Genomic DNA, 15,899 nt, shown 5'->3' on the forward strand with positions numbered 1-15,899 from the left:
GCATCCTATTAAAGCTGCAAATCATTCACTACTCTCACAGTTTCTTTCTTGTTGTATCAGGATGTGGGAGAATTTTCAATTTTGGATGGACATTTGGCCAATATCTTGAAATTCCAAACTAACAACATTTCATCAAGTAACATGATAAAATGCAGAACTTAATATCTGAATGTCCCATAATCTCCAAATGTTCACATAAGCGGTTATTTCCCATTTGTCCCTCTCTTCTTTTACACTGTTTACTTTTTTTTTTGTTGTTTTTCATAATTAGCTATTCTTATAAAATTCCTATGATTTTTTTCCATTTAATTTATTATCATAATGTGTTAAAACTCTGGATTCCAGAGGGATTACTTGCATAGAAAGATACTGCTCAATATGGAAAAGGGTTTCAAATGTGGCGCTTATTATTTAACTTTTATTGCTACATATTTAAGTTCATCTAGAACTTTGGATGGGTGCATTTGCATGAGCTTGGAAAAATAATATCACAAAGAAAATAATGTCAAACATGGAACTGTTTTGCATAGTTTAGGTTAAGAAAACAAAGACAATGGAAAATTATAGGAGATACTCATGTAATCAAATATTCATTCCTGCCTTTCATTATACTTAGTGGAAAATGATACAGTGCCTTATTTCACCATAAATTGAAGCAAGTTTACAGCAAATTATAAACAGCTAACCTGCAAAATTGATAGTCAACCAATAATCTACAGCAATAAAAGTATGCAACCTGTAACTAACTGCTATAGGATTTGTTGTGGACATTGTTTATAGACAATTTCAGCTTTCTGACTTTGCAGAAACCCTTAATACAAACAACATTTCTCCATTATTCAAACTTACCACTGGTGACTCTCAGCACTCATGGCATCCAGCTGAATAGCTTTTTCAGCTACAATTTTTCCTGTAAAAGAAATAAAGATATATAAAGATTAGAGAGGTTGAACCTCTCTAATTGGCAACATCCATAGTCCAGCATGATTTTAGTTAGCTGAATGTCCACTTCTCATGGACATGACCAAGTTTCCTGTGGTCCCCTAAAGTTTGTTTACAGACACCAGTCCTTGCTCTCAGTGTTCTGTGCTGTTATTTAGCTCCAATTGACCTCTAATTGTCTTCTAAGAGCCCAGTAAGTAGTGGAAGTATTGGTAATGCTGCTAGACAATACTGACTTCCCATAGTCAGGTCCCAAGGGTGACAAACTAGCGAGGTTCAACCTGTTCTAAAGGACCTCACTATCTTAGATTAAAGCCAGGAACTACATATTGAGATTATATAAATTTTCTATAAAAAGAAACCAATTTGACATTCCATTTAAACATTGAAAGGGATATTGTAACATTATGGATTCACAGTACGTTCAACATACACAAATGCATTTTTTATACTTTTGTTTACTTAGAATAGTTCATTTCAGATGCACTCAACTGGTTTTCAGTGATGTTCTCCTTTTGACTCAGGAATAAAGAAATTAAGTGAGTTGGCCCAAGTCAAATTTTGAATAGGAGTCCGGAGGATGAGCTTGCTGTATTTAAAGCCTTTTCTGTAACCAATTAAGCCACACTTTTTATTAATATTATTATTTTTATAAATAACTAGAAAAACAAGAGGTAAAACAAATAATCCTCTGTCCAGTTGGAATTAAAAATAAGTGACTGTGCCAAGTCCCCTTTAGAAACGGTTCTCTCTGAGCCTCTTCCAAAAACAAACATACAAAAAATCACTGCAAGAGACTTTAGAACTCAGAATATCGAGCCACTGCAGGATTAATATCTGAACAGACTGTCACTCAACACAGCTGATCACATAAATACCAATGACCTACTTTACATACCACCATTGCTTCTCATCTCTGCCCTGCACCTTATCATTATCTCCCATCAAGTGCTAAAATTAATCACGTGCAGCAGCAAATTATCTGAGTCCAAAGTGTGTATATATATATTATTATTGTTTATACTGGTAGCTCCAGTGTGCTGAGCACGTTCCATGCAAAGATGGCAACTTCCCTGCCCAAAGGAGACATGTAAACAAATAGGCAGTAAGTGGAAGGGGAGATAACAAAGATACACTTGTGTTTATTATTAACATATCAAAGCCAGTCATGAAACAAGACAACATCAGCCTGCAAGTTTCTGACAGGAATCATGACAAAGATGAATCTTCTTGAGAGACTGGCTGACAGACAAAGCAGGTATCCTAAGGAGCAGCTCAGAAAGGACATGCTATGTGTAGTACAAAAGAAGGCATGGAGAGGTGGTGTGTGGGAGAGAAGCTGTCAAAGGAATGGTTCAGGCTGGCATCGCTGGGGAAGCGGAGTAGGTTAATGAAAACTCAGAACAAGACAAAGGGATAAGCAAGGAAAGGGTGGATTATGTAGGGGTCTGATAGCAATAAAGAGAAACTAAATTTGATGCAGAGCCAGTGAATGAAGTATAGGGGGAATGATGTAATCCAAGAGATGGGCAAGTAGGATGATTTTAGTGGCAGTGTGTTGTATGGAAGAGGAGGAAGCAATGTGGATCTGAGAGAGGGAAGAGAGACGAATGTTGCAATAGTCAAGATCAAGACAGGCTGGATGAGCATTTCTCAATGAATTACTAGAGATGCTAAAGACACTGGAAGAGAAAGAAGTGAAAAGATTTAGATTTAAATGTGCAGGACTGGGAAGAGAAAGCAAACGACAGCCTCCCAGTTATAGAATCATAACATCACAGACCATTAGAACTGGACTTCATTGAGTCCAGTCCCTTGCCCTCATGGCAGGACCAAGCACTGTCTAGATCAGTGTTTCTTAAACATTTTAAGATTGAGGAACACCAAACAATATTTTTTTTTATGGGGAACACCAATGATTTTATTTTTTGTCAAGAAAAAAAAAGCAGACCTCCGAGTAGAAACCTCGACCGTCCCCGCCAGCAGGGCTGGGGAGGGGCGCAGGGGAGAGAGAGCAGCAGCGCATGGGGGGCAGCAGAGACCAAGTAAACCCCGAGGCGGGGGGGCAGCAGAGCCTGAGGGCACCCCAGGTGGGGCGGGGAGCAGAGCTCGAGCATGCCCCAAGGGGGTGAGGACAGCAGAGCCCAAGCATGCTCCAGGTGGGGGGGAGCAGCAGAGCCCCAGCATGCCCCAAGGGGAGGGGGGCAGCAGAGCCCGAGTGCATCCCAGGTGGTGAGGGGGGACAACAGAGCCCGAACACACCCCAGGTGGTGGGAGGGGAGGGGGCGGCAGAGCATGAGCCAGATTCCCTGCAGGCGGCAGTTTTAAAACTCCAAGGTCTGGGAGCAGCTCCTCAGCTTCGGCCACTCCTCTCCCTCCCAGCAACAGCAGCCACTGTAAAAACTGCCACCTGCATATGTGGAGGAGGAGGAGGCTGCGCAGCACTGGAGGACCTGTGGGACAGGGGCTGTCCTGTGGGCTGGGGAGGGGACAGCCACAGCAGGAGCTGCCTATGGGCTCTGCAGGGAGCAAGGGAGAAGAATTTTTTGGGGGAAACCTGAGTTCCACTTCGCAGAACCCCGGGGTTCCGTGGAGTACCATTTGGGAAACACCGCCCCAGGGAAAAGTTGTTGCGCAAAAAAAAAAAAGGAGTGTTGCCCCTTTAAGGGCAGCCATTTTTAATTCTGTTCTCTCTACGTCACACCAGTGTACTGTGGAACACACTTAAAGAAATGCTGGTCTAGATCATAAACTCAAGTGATGGCCAATATGGTGATGCTTTGGAAAGTTACAAAGGAAAAAGAAAGTAATGTGAAAGAAAAAAAATCAGGAATTCAGTTTTGACCAGTTTGAGATTCATCAGACAACAGGACATGCAGAATGAGATGATGGATTGACAGGCGAGGTGATGTGGATGCAGCATGTTCTGCTTTCCAGTCTCTAGCATTGCTTCTAGTCCCCAGAATTCCCAGGCTCCAGAATGAGTCATATTCAGTCCTCCTCACCTAAGACAAGGTTACTAGACTGTAGGGCAGGAAACCCTGGACCTCTACCTTTACCCTAGGGGAAAAAATATTGGCTTTGCCTTGGCATTTATTTAGCTGTCATCAGGCTGATGATCTTTGTTAATTTTAATTCTGTGTCAGTCTGGCTCACATTTAAGCATTAAAAGCATCGACTAGAGTGAATCCTGATTGGCAAAACCCCTTCCAAGAACTCTTCTGAGCAGAGTGAAACTAAGTGTTTGATTCCAAAACTTGTGGCAGTTTTATCACACAAAACATTTTCATCAAGGTCTAAATGCTCTCATAATCAAACAGATTACAAAACTGCTTGGACTACAATAAGTTGACAGCATGAGCCTCTTCACAACAGTCAGGTGCCATTTTATCTAGCCAGCTTTTTACTCCACCTACCACTAGCAACATATTTCTTCTTTTCTTCAACATCTGTAGTCGTCTCAAACATATCTCCATAAGCTCGTGCAAATCTCCAAAGAAACTCCACATGGTTTCCATACTGAATGGAAAAGGAAAAAGCAGATATATTAGACAATGAAATTGACCAAAATGTAAAGATAATTTTATATAGCTTCCTTGAATAATAGTTAAAATAAGTTAACAGCATATTTATTCTCTCCCTCCTGGCCCCATCCCCATTTGGCTATTTTTATTTCTGCCATACTAGTTTTGTTATGTTTGGTGAGCATGGTAGATTAATGTTTCCTCTACGAAGAGAAATAAATAGCGGGAGACTTAGCTAGTACCAGTGTATTAGATTTGTACAGGTTTTTGGGTTATTTGTGCAAAAGGACTTTCTATAAAACTGTTCATCATCACATAAAAAAGGTAACCTGTTATAAAATATATCATGCAGTAAGCTTTTTTTTAAAATGTATGAAATAAAATACGCATCACACACTCACAGTAAGTATCATAGCTACCAGTCTGACAGCTATTTTCTACACTCAAATGAGGAATCCTATCAGAATCACTAATATCTCTGCCTACCCAGAAGAAATGTAGGAAGAGTACACACTGTATTGATTACCACACCTTAAACTTCCAGTGATTTCAAGGACAGGTCAAACTCATTTTAAAGAAAAAGTCCTAGTGTAGGTAGTAAATAGGCAAATCATGGGTCAAATTTGCATCGCCAGACGGTTTTGCACAGACTCCAAAATCTTTTTATTATTGTTATTGCTTTATTATTATCATTATTGCGTTATTGCTTTATTATTAATTACTCTAGAGTATGGACCTTGACTATAGCTTCACCAGGAAATCTGGACCTTGATAAAAAATAGTTGACTATCCCAGTCTTAGGGAGTGTACCAGAAAATTGTAGCTTTCTACTGGTTTTTCAGATCACCCTTTTGAATTTAATAGAGAATTATAACCCCCTGTAATGGGGTATACCAGGCCTTTGTAGCCCCCTGCTTGAGGCCATGCAGTCCTATTACACCAGGAGTTCTCGAACTGGAGTTATGACCCCTCAAAGGGTTGCAAGATTATTACATGGGGAGTCACAAGCAGTCAGCCTCCACCGTAAACCTTGCTACACCTCACTGATAAGAGTGTTAAATATAAAAAACAATGGTTTTAATTTATAAACTGGGTGGCACCCAGAGGCTTGTTCTGTGAAAGGAGTCACCAGTACAAGAGTTTAAGAATCACTGTACCACCTCTGCCCTATGAAAAGATAGGTTCTATAGGCCCGACTAGACAGACTACATGGCAGAAGCCAATCAGAGCCCAGCAGACTCAGATAAAAGGAGCTACAAGGCCCAAACGGGTGAATTGCTGTCTCTGACCAGAGGAGCTGGGAAGGGTGCTCCTCTGTGGTCACAGGAGTGCTAGAGAAAAGCATAAGGCTTCCGGTGGTATTTGCATTCAGAGAGGAGGAAGACGCTCCGAGAACTTAAGCTCTGAGATATGGCAAAGAGAAGGGTGCTGCATGGGGAAAGGCCCAAGGAATAACAGCAGCAAACTGGAGAGAGCAGTTAGTGGCTGCTGGGTGTTGGGACCTGGAGGAGCCGGGTGGGGCAGGTCCCTCACCAGCAAGTGCGGGAATGACCTAAACATTAGAAAGGGGGCACATCTAGTTTAAACGCCCAAGAAAAGGGGTTAATTTTAAAAGGCCAAGGAGCAGGGCTGAGGTCCCAGGCGAGACTCTTTACTAAAAGCATGAGAAAAAGGCTAGACTCAAAAGGTCCACAGGCATTGCTGAACACACTGCTAAGGGCACACTGATGAAACCGAGTTACCCTAGAGGGGATTCATACGGACTGTGAGACTTAGCTAAAGAGCTAAGCCATTGAAGACCCACAAATCTGCAGTGAGATGCAAGAAAGGTCTGCAGTACCACACCCAGCCATTAGGAAGCACTCAAGAGGTGAGCGCCCTGTCCTACTCTCCTATAGAATTCTATAGGATGCTGGAAACACATTCTCCATTGCTCTATTCAATTTTATCGGTGAGATCCTCAGGTGATGTAAACTGTCACCACTTCACTGGCTTCAGTGGGTTTCTCCCTATTGGTTTTTAGTGTTATTTCTGTAAACACATGATAAATTTCTTTAGCACTCTATTGGTTTCTTCCCTATTTAATGCTGTAGGACTTTTCCATTTAGATACATTTAAAAAATGGGAAAACTATTCCTTATGCCTAAAAAAGTCCATAACATGTCTGTTCCTTAAGAAGCATGAACAAATTAGAACTGGATATAGTTTAACTTTAGTACAAACCAAAACAAACTTTTACAGCTACCCTAACAAAAATACTGATGTGATGACACTTAGAATGTTTGTTATTAATGTAAACTGTTGTACAAAACCTTGCATATTTTCTGTATTTAGCTTTAACATTTCAAAGACTTAAAAGGATAACATATGCAGTAGTGAACTGACAGCCAGGACTATGAAAATAATTGCATATTTATCCCTTAGTACCTTTTCCTCTCTCTCAAGTAACAGTCTGAAGCTCTCCTTTTTATCACCATCTGAACCACAATGCAAACTGTCCATGCGCTGCAGAAGATCAAATAATTCTGTTTCCTTTTCTGGTCTTGCAGATGCTGCAGGTAATCCTTTTTCTTCTTCAGATTCTCCTTCTGTATCAGTGTGAGCTGTAATATAGCTAAAATTATAGAAATAACTCAATATTCTAAAAATATTGACAAAATATTCTATGGTAATTAGTGCCAGTTCCCCAACTTTAAAGAAGTTAGCTCAATTCCTGATAAGTTCAAAAACATTTTACACTATAGTATCTCTATTCTGAATTGGAAAATAGATTAATTATCAATAGCATATTAAGCAAATAATCTTGATGTATTCTGCCTAACTAAGAATCTGCAAAACATGATTGCCAGAGGCATTTCCTAGTGGTTAGAGCATAGGAATACTGTGAGTTCTTACTCTGTTTTCAACACTATCTTTGGAGCTGTCATGGTCCTGTTACCAGATGTGTTCATCAAAAGTAGGGACCTATCAAATTCATGGCCATGAAAAACACATCATGGACTATGAAATCTGGTCTTTTGTGTACTTTTACCCTATACAATACAGATTTCACAGGGGAAACCAGTGTTTCTCAAACTGAAGGTCCTGACCCAAAAGAGAGTTGCAGGGGGGCCCACAAGGTTATTTGGGGGAGAGAGGGTTGTCACGCTTACTTCTGTGCTGCCTTCAAAGCTGGGTGGCCAGAGAGCAGTGGCTGTTGGCCAGGTGCCCAGCTCTGAAGATGACATCTCGCAGCAGCAGCACGAAAGTAAGAGGAGCAGTACCCCAAATCTCCTACAATAACCTTGCAACTGCCCCCAGAATTCCTTTTGGGGTCAGGACCTCTACAGTTACAAAACAATGAAATTTCAGATTTAAATAGGTAAAATTGTGATTTTTTAAAAAAATCCTATGACCATGAAATTTAGCAAAATGGACCATGAATTTAGTATGATCCTAATCATAAGACCCTTTAAGGTGCTGCCAGGAATGGCTGAGGATAGTTTAAATAACTTATATTGTGCACAGTGATATTTAGTTCCTGAACAGTCATTTTAAGTGATCATTTTAAGAAAGCTACCAGAATTCAAATTACACTGTATCTTTACAGTTTGCTTGGATACTTTAATAAAGTATGCAGCTGCTTATTGTATAACAAACATTTCAAGTATTGGCACTGTAGTTTATAAATCTAAATTAACCCCTCGGTATGAGGAAAAAAAGAGGAATATAAAGCTGTTTGATGACAAACTGAAAAGCAAAGAGAGGTGGACAAAATAAGTGAAATATTCAGAATAGAGTCAGGCAAAAGGGGATGTTTTGTTTCACTACCAACTGAAAATGTTTGGAGTTAGTGTAAAGTTGCAAAGAGCACCAACCGATGGGGAATCAAGGTCTCAGTGTTATCTATGATCATTAATGATAACTAGCAGAAATAACATCTCCCCCATTTGTTGTTGTTGGGTTTTTTTCCTGCAAAACATTCCCTGTTCAAGGCTGAAACACAGACTGATTATTGCAAGGCTGAAACACAGGCTAGATTATTGCAAGATGTTCGCACATAAGCAAAAAATGCCAAGGTCAAGTTTGTTCTGAGAAGCACTCATGTCAGTCACAGCAAGCCCATCACAGAACTCCAAAGGGTTTTATGTAAACCTGACAATACAAAGCATCAGCTCAGATCACACATGACCATTTTTCTACAACTTCACTTGAAAATCTGTAAACATCTCATGGCTGACCAATATTTTGTGGTGGAAATCATAACAAGTGAATAAGCTTCATCATAATAATCTCAAGGATGGCTCAAAAGAGCAGTTTTTTCCAAAATTTGGTGCCGTGCAGATGCGCCAAATTTTGAAAAAGCCTCTTTTGAAAGTAAATTGAAAAAAAGATTTGCAATTTGTCTACTGCAAATTGCATATCTTTTTCTGATTTAACAGGGCAGTCTACACATAGCCATACATAGCTTCACATGTTAGTAACCCTATTCACACAGAGCAATGGGAATATTCAAATGCATAATTTAAGCTTCTGCTTAACTGTTGGCAGGACTGAGGAACATTTACTTATACATTTCATTTACCTATACATTTAGTCACTGACTGTTCTATCCTCCTCACATTTATAAAATATTTTAAATATCTGCAGTGGGGATGTAAGCAACTAATCGACTATCCGATAAGCATAAGCTTATTGGATAGTCAAATAGTGACTCAACTAGTCGCTCCTCCACCCCCACCCTGTTGCCACCTCTATCAGAGGCATGGGTGGAGGGTGGGGGGGAGAAAGAGAGCAGGAGCCAGCACAGGGGGGAGCCGTCTTAAAAGCCAGTTCCCTCCAGCACCATCTCCATGAGGTAGAGGGATAGAGGGGCAGAGGCGTAGCAGGGGACCAGGTGTGAGACGGAAAACCACTAGGAGCTGCCAGGTTCTTAATACATTTAAAAAGCAGAGGTGCAATGGCGAGGGGACTGGGCACGAGCCAGGAATCATTGGTCTCGGCTCGCGCCTGGTCCCTCCCCACCACTGCCCTTTAGCCTTTTAAATGTATTAAGAGCTATGCACACTGACACATTTCAGAAGGAGCTTCTTTTTAAACATCCCATCTGATGCAGTGGTGATATGGGATGCCTCCAAGAGAAAGTTAAGAGCAGTGCTGTGTAGGAGCTACAAATTATGTTACATATAATTTTTCATTTTTTTTTCAGAATTTGTTTTCATTCTGAATAGGAACAAACCCAAAAAATTTAAAATTCCAGGAAAAATATAATTTTGGAAAAAAATGTTTCAAGTCAATCAAAATGGGACAGTTGTATTAAAATTGAAACATTTTATTCTGATGTTGACTTCCAAAATTTTATATAATAATAAATTTCAAAATTAAAAGTAATGTTGAAACAAAATGTTGAACCATTCTATCCCACTTGTCCCAAAATGCTTCATTTTCTTCTGACCAAAATTTCATCGAAATTAAGATATTCTCAGAAGGTCTGTGCAAATCAGCCAGAGCCGGGTACAGGATCTGGTCCTACTGATTTGGAAAACTTTTTCAGATGCGGAGATACAGAATATTTAATGACTACACATGAAACATAAATTAGGCTGCTGTTTACAGAACATATATCTACATATATGGTACTAAAATGTTGTTTGCATGCCTATTTTAAGGTGTATTGTGCATGAAATATTTTAAAAACTTACCCTCCTTCACTGTCTGCCTCCTCAGAGCTGGTGGTTTCTGTTGCACTATATGCTGTCTCTGCTCTTCTTCTTTTCGTTGCTCTGTGTGAAGGACTAATCCGCCGAACATCAGCCTTTCCTTGCAGCTCATCTCGAACAAGCTCTTCCAGCTTTGGAACAGCTTCTTTAAGCAACTTCACCTCTCTCTTCAGTTCTTCTACACTCAATAGTAAGCCATTCAATTTTTCCAGTATCTGAAGCTGTCTTCCTTGCTCATTACGAGTTTCATTTTGCAAATCCACAGAATTAAATTTGTTGTGTAAATCCAGAAATGCAGGCAATTTCACAATTGCCCCAGGTTTTCGGATCTTATGATACCAAACCAGGACCAAACTTATTCCAGCAGCCCCTGCCATGATGCCCAATATCAGGCTTTTGTTTTCAGAGTGGGACATTTCTCTGTTTGTCTGAAAATGAAGGAGGGAAAATGAAATCATTTGCACCATCAGAAATAGTTTCTTACTCTTAAATCATAAATCTAAGACTATACCAGCCAGAAGATACTGTATATATTTAGGTATCACATACATCCATTAGCTTCAGAAGTAATAAAATATTACCTATCTGCAATGTAAGTGACAATGTTGCAAAGACCTTAATTTAGATACTTCCCATGTGCCACAAACACGTGTGACTTAATCTGTTACAAAACTCCAAAGAAATTAAGAGAAGAAATCTGTGTAGTTTGATGTTACACAATCCATTGTGTTTGAACTGCAACACTTTCTAGAATACTTATTTACTTAGGGTATGTCTACACTATCCTCCTAGTTCGAACTAGGAGGGTAATGTAGGCATACCGCACTTGCAAATGAAGCCCGGGATTTGAATTTCCCGGCCTTCATTTGCATAAGCGGGGCGCCGCCATTTTTAAAACCCCGCTCGTTCGAACCCCATGCAGCGCGGCTACACGGGGCACGAACTAGGTAGTTCGAACTAGGCTTCCTAGTTCGAACTACTGTTACTCCACATTCCACGAGGAGTAACGCTAGTTCGAACTACCTAGTTCGTGCCCCGTGTAGCCGCGCTGCACGGGGTTCGAACGAGCGGGGTTTTAAAAATGGCGGCGCCCCGCTTATACAAATGAAGCCCGGGAAATTCAAATCTCGGGCTTCATTTGCAAGTGCGGTATGCCTACATTACCCCGCTAGTTCGAACTAGCAGGGTAGTGTAGACATACCCTTAGGGATTTATATGTTCACAGCATCTTACAAAACTTAAGCCGGGAGTGTACAAAGACTTTTGTGTATAACTTGAGATTTGACCCACACTTCATGCACTTAAAAGGTACACACATACATAAGTATTTGGGAGGTCAGTTCTGCATGCAGATCTGTTCCCCTCCCCCCCCCCCCCCCCCCCCCCGCCACCCTGCAGTGCCCTCAAAGAAAATAAAAAAGGGCTCCCTTAGTTTGCATTTTTCCCACATGCAAAATACCTGGCTATGGCATTATGGAATGGCACAAGCCTATTTCACGGCAGGCACTGATGTAGTGTATAAAATGTCTATTGTACATATACAGAGGCTTAAAAAAAAGCTATGGCTTGTATCTGCCTAATTTTAAAATGTTATTTTTAAAGAAGCACAGTAATTTTCCTGTTGTGGCCAGTTCCATATTTGACAGTTGTCTGAGAGATTTCCATGCACCGAAGTAGTCAGAACAACATTTTTAGGAGTAGTCAGAACACCGTTATCACCCCCTGGGTCAAAAGTCAGCCCAAAGGGAAGGTCTCCAGACTCTAGAGAAGTTCACCTGGCAGATTGAGCCCAGAAGGAGGCTATTTGAGACACGCACAAATCAATCAAAAGAGGGGCCGTTAGAGGAGTCGAGGAAGGTGCACCAGCCCCAGCTCGGAGGGTCACTGCGGCTCTCACTCCCCCCCGGGGCAGGTTAGCCAGGGACGGTGCGCAGGGCACAGTCCAGAGGCGGGTGACTGACACCCCCGCCAGACCCGTCCCCCGGGGGAAGGCGGGAGCCAGACCCTGCCCGCGGGGGCAGCTGCACTGGCCGAGCAGGCGCCTTCTCAGCAGGCAAAGGGCGCGCAGGCAGCTCCGCAGCCCGATCCCCGGGCGGGTGCAGCCCCGCACCGCTGCGCGGAGTCCTGCAGCCGGGGGCGACGGCGGGACCCCGGGGTGGAGGCAGCCCGGGTTACGTACCGGGCAGCGCGGGGCTCCGGCTCGCAGAGCAGACGCGGCTCCGCCTGTGCGGACGGAGGGGGCGGGCGCGGCGCAGGGGCCGCCCCGGAGCTGCCGAGACCCGGATGGGCCGGGCGAGCGGGGCCGCGCCGGGGCTAGAGACCCTCAGGGCTGCGGCCAGCTCCGAGCCGCCCGCCCGCCCGGGGGCAGGGAAGTAGCGCTCCGAGGCCTGGCCTGAGACCGCCTGTAAAGCGCCCAGTGGTCTCGGGCTGGGCCGTGCGCGGGCCGGCTGGCTCAGGGACCCAGGGTGGGGGTGGCGCTTCGTAGCCAGCCCCCCTCAGTGAGGGCGGTGGGCCTGCAGCAGTGCCCTTTGGGCAGGGCTGCTTGACAGGCAGGGGGCGGGGAGCCATTGAACCCCATCGCATAATGGAAACCGCTGCATGCCAGGAGTTGCAGTAGCCTCCTCCCCCAGAGCCCTAGTTCCAGCATTTATGGTTACTGGTGGCTGGCGCTTCAGAGAAAGGAAGCCAAAGCAGGGCAGGGATTTTGCAGGAAACATAAGAATGGCCCTCCTGGGTCAGACCAAAGGTCCATCTAGTCCAGTATCCTGTCCGCCGACCTGGAGCAATGCCAGGTGCCCCAGAGGGAGTGACTAGAAAAGAGAACCAGCACTGATCCTTCTCCTGTTATCCATTTCAGCCTCTGGCAAACAGCAGCTAGGGACACCGTTCTTACCCATCTTGGCTAATAATCATTGATGGACCTAACCTCCATGAATTTATCTAGTTCTTTTTTGAGTTCTTCTAAAAGCCTTCCCATTATTTGGGATATATTTTTGATTATTCATGTTTCCATGGTGCCTCAGTCCTGGACCAGGATCTTACCGTGCTAGGCGCTGTGTGAATAGAACACGAAGCTGGCTCTTGTGTCAGAGAGCTTACAATCTGAGCATAGGACAAGAGACTGGTAGATCTGGACAGATAGCTGGGAAGGACAAGGACACAATATGAGAGTAATGGTCAGCATGACAGCCAATGGTCTTGTCATGACAGCAGCTGAGTCACTGTGCAGTTTTTGTAGGCATTACAGTAAAGGAAGGTTTTGAAAAAGGATAATGAGGTTGATCTGCGGATGGTGAGAGTTAGCACCTCTCAAGCTTGAGGAGTGGCATGAGAGAGAGCACCAGGTGCTTGAAAGTTTAACTGGAGGGCAACAAAGGCAGTGGTAGCAAATGAGAGTCGATAAATGGGATGGGGTTAGGTCACGAAGGGAAAGAAATGACACATAGCTAATCTTTTGGTACAATAGAGAAAGGGGTGCTATTTCCTCACAGGCTTTTACATTGCATGGTGCACCCACCCTCATACACCATACTTTGATTTTTAACAGGACTATTCACAGAGGTAAAGTTCTTCTTCAGCCCACAAAAGCTCATGATGTCATCTACATGTTTTGTCTATAAAGTGCTACCAGACCATTTGTTGTTTTTTTGTACAGACTTAACTTGGCTACCCCCTGAAGCTTCATTCTAAACTAGTTTCCTCTTGAGCCAGCCTCACCTTCCTGCCTGCCTCCTCCTACAAATTCATTTGTGCCCCTTGGATCTGGTTAACCTCACGCTCTCCTAAGCAAGTCTGATCTGGTCTAACACCTTTCCTCTGGTCCTCCCCATCTGGACTGGACTGGCTTCCATACTTCAGGGGGTGTGATTTGGACTTCTGAAGTCTCATTTGGTTCTTATACAATTAGACCTCTAGCTGGGCTTTCTGATGCAGATATTTCTTAGGGGCTGGCAGGGCTTGGAACTATTGTTAGTAAGTCAGAGGAATGAATGTTGGGACTGTGAGGTAATAAATTATGAAAAGTTGGCAAGACACGTAAAGCTGTAAGGGCCAAGTTTTCAGCCTGTCTCCAACTAGTGAATAGCTGCAGTCATCAGTCCCTGAAGGATGTATGCTTTTATTTAAATGTAAACATTTATAACTTTTTGCAATGAGGACCTGCAGCATTTGAACTGAATATAAACCAAAGCAGCCTTATCTGGATAAACTAAAACAATACTTTGCAGAGGGGGATAAAATGCTTCATTCATCTAAATGAAGTTGAATAACAACAATACTATTAACTATTTCATTAATAATTTTAGTAAACATATGAGTATTTCAAGTTCTCCAGCACTATCTAGTGGTGAGGTGATGAGGCTGACTGTCAAGGGCTGTAGATTTTTCAGATGGAGTGCCAACATATTTTCATTGTCCAAAGCAGTGTGATGTCACCAACAAACTTTGTTTTGGGCACTAAGTAATTCTGTGCTGAGCAGCTCCTCTGGTTAGTCTTCTGCTAGCTAAAATAGGACCAGCCAGGGGGCAGGTGTAGTGCTTCCAACCATGAGAAACAATACAAGCGATAGCTCTCCCTCTGAGTACCCTGCATCAGGGATTCTCAAAATTCATTGCATTATGACCCCCTTCTGACAACAAGAGTTAATTCATGACTCCAGGAGAGAGGACCAAAGCCTGAGTCCACCTGAACCCCACTGCTTTGGGTTGGGGGGGGGGTTTCAAATCCTAAGGTCTTCAGCCTCATGTGGGAGACCTGTAACCCTGAGCCTGGCCACCAATGCCTAAAGATTTGTCCACAGGTAGTGGGGGGGTCAACCCTCAGGCCCAGGCTCCAACAAGTCTACCGGCAACCCATTAAAACACTTCGGGGTCCTGACCCACAGTTTGAGCACTGCTGTCCTCCATTGTTCCTATTGTGCAATTAGAGGTGATCTAACATGCTATGCCATGTGTGTGTTAGAAATGTTTTACCACTTGGCTTACAAAATTTCTTCCTGAAATGTTCAGTGTCTGACTAATACGTACAGGGGCTGCAGTTAATGCTGCATCCAGGGAATTAAATTATCATTCAGCTAATAGGGCGGTGCTGAGCTCTACCTCACAAAAGGCGTTTGCCGCAGACGCTGGCTTAGGCACACTAAGGCAAGAAAAATGCCTCCATTGGTCCAGGGGTGTGCTGTTTCATCAGCACCATGCAGTTCTTCCAGCAATAGTCTTTAAACCTGTGTTTCCCAATTTTATTTGGCCACGGAATCCCTACAACCCCAACGCATTTTCTCGAGAAACAAACAAACCAACCACTGCCACATTTCGTCAAGGGGCAGGGGAGTGCTGGCTCTTCACAGAACCTAGGAGCACCAATTGGGAAACACTGCTTTAAACACTAGCAATGGGAGCAGGGCATTCTATCTTCCAGCTTCCACCTCCACAATTTAAAGTGTGGAGTATCACTGGCTCTATTTACCCAGCTCCCGAACACTCAGGCTATGTCTACACTGGCATGATTTTCCGGAAATGCTTCTAACAGAAAAGTTTTACGTTAAAAGCATTTTCGGAAAAGCGCGTCTAGATTGGCAGGACGCTTTTCTGCAAAAGCACTTTTTGCGGAATAGCGTCCGTGGCCAATCTAGACGCACTTTTCCGCAAAAAAGCCCCGATCGCCATTTTCGCTATCGGGGCTTTTTTGGGGAAAACAGTAATGTGCTGTTTACACTGGCCCTCTTGCACAAATGAT

At 43.2% G+C, this 15,899-nt stretch overlaps 1 protein-coding gene across 4 annotated transcripts in view; it reads right to left on the reverse strand.

Moving 5' to 3' along the window:
- RMDN2 (regulator of microtubule dynamics 2) overlaps positions 1-12,599 on the reverse strand; it is a 90,847-nt gene extending 78,248 nt beyond the window's left edge. For 2 of the 4 annotated variants that reach the window (XR_012902853.2, XM_075924967.2), the window contains exons 1-5: positions 12,345-12,599; positions 10,148-10,593; positions 6,894-7,080; positions 4,359-4,461; positions 850-910 (exon numbers count right to left, since the gene is read on the reverse strand). Coding sequence is in view for 3 of the 4 variants with exons in the window: in XM_075924967.2 (XP_075781082.2) it covers positions 850-910; positions 4,359-4,461; positions 6,894-7,080; positions 10,148-10,581 (785 nt within the window). In the remaining variant the exon portion in view is untranslated. Of the gene's footprint in view, positions 1-849; positions 911-4,358; positions 4,462-6,893; positions 7,081-10,147; positions 10,594-11,940; positions 12,276-12,344 lie in introns of those variants that run through there. The other 2 variants (XM_075924966.2, XM_006131305.5) reach the window with 2 other exon arrangements.
- Positions 12,600-15,899: the final 3,300 nt, after the last annotated feature.

This window comes from Pelodiscus sinensis, chromosome 3 (genome assembly GCF_052426305.1).
Source record: "Pelodiscus sinensis isolate ZL-2025 chromosome 3, ASM5242630v1, whole genome shotgun sequence".
NCBI classification, from domain to species: Eukaryota; Metazoa; Chordata; order Testudines; family Trionychidae; genus Pelodiscus; species Pelodiscus sinensis.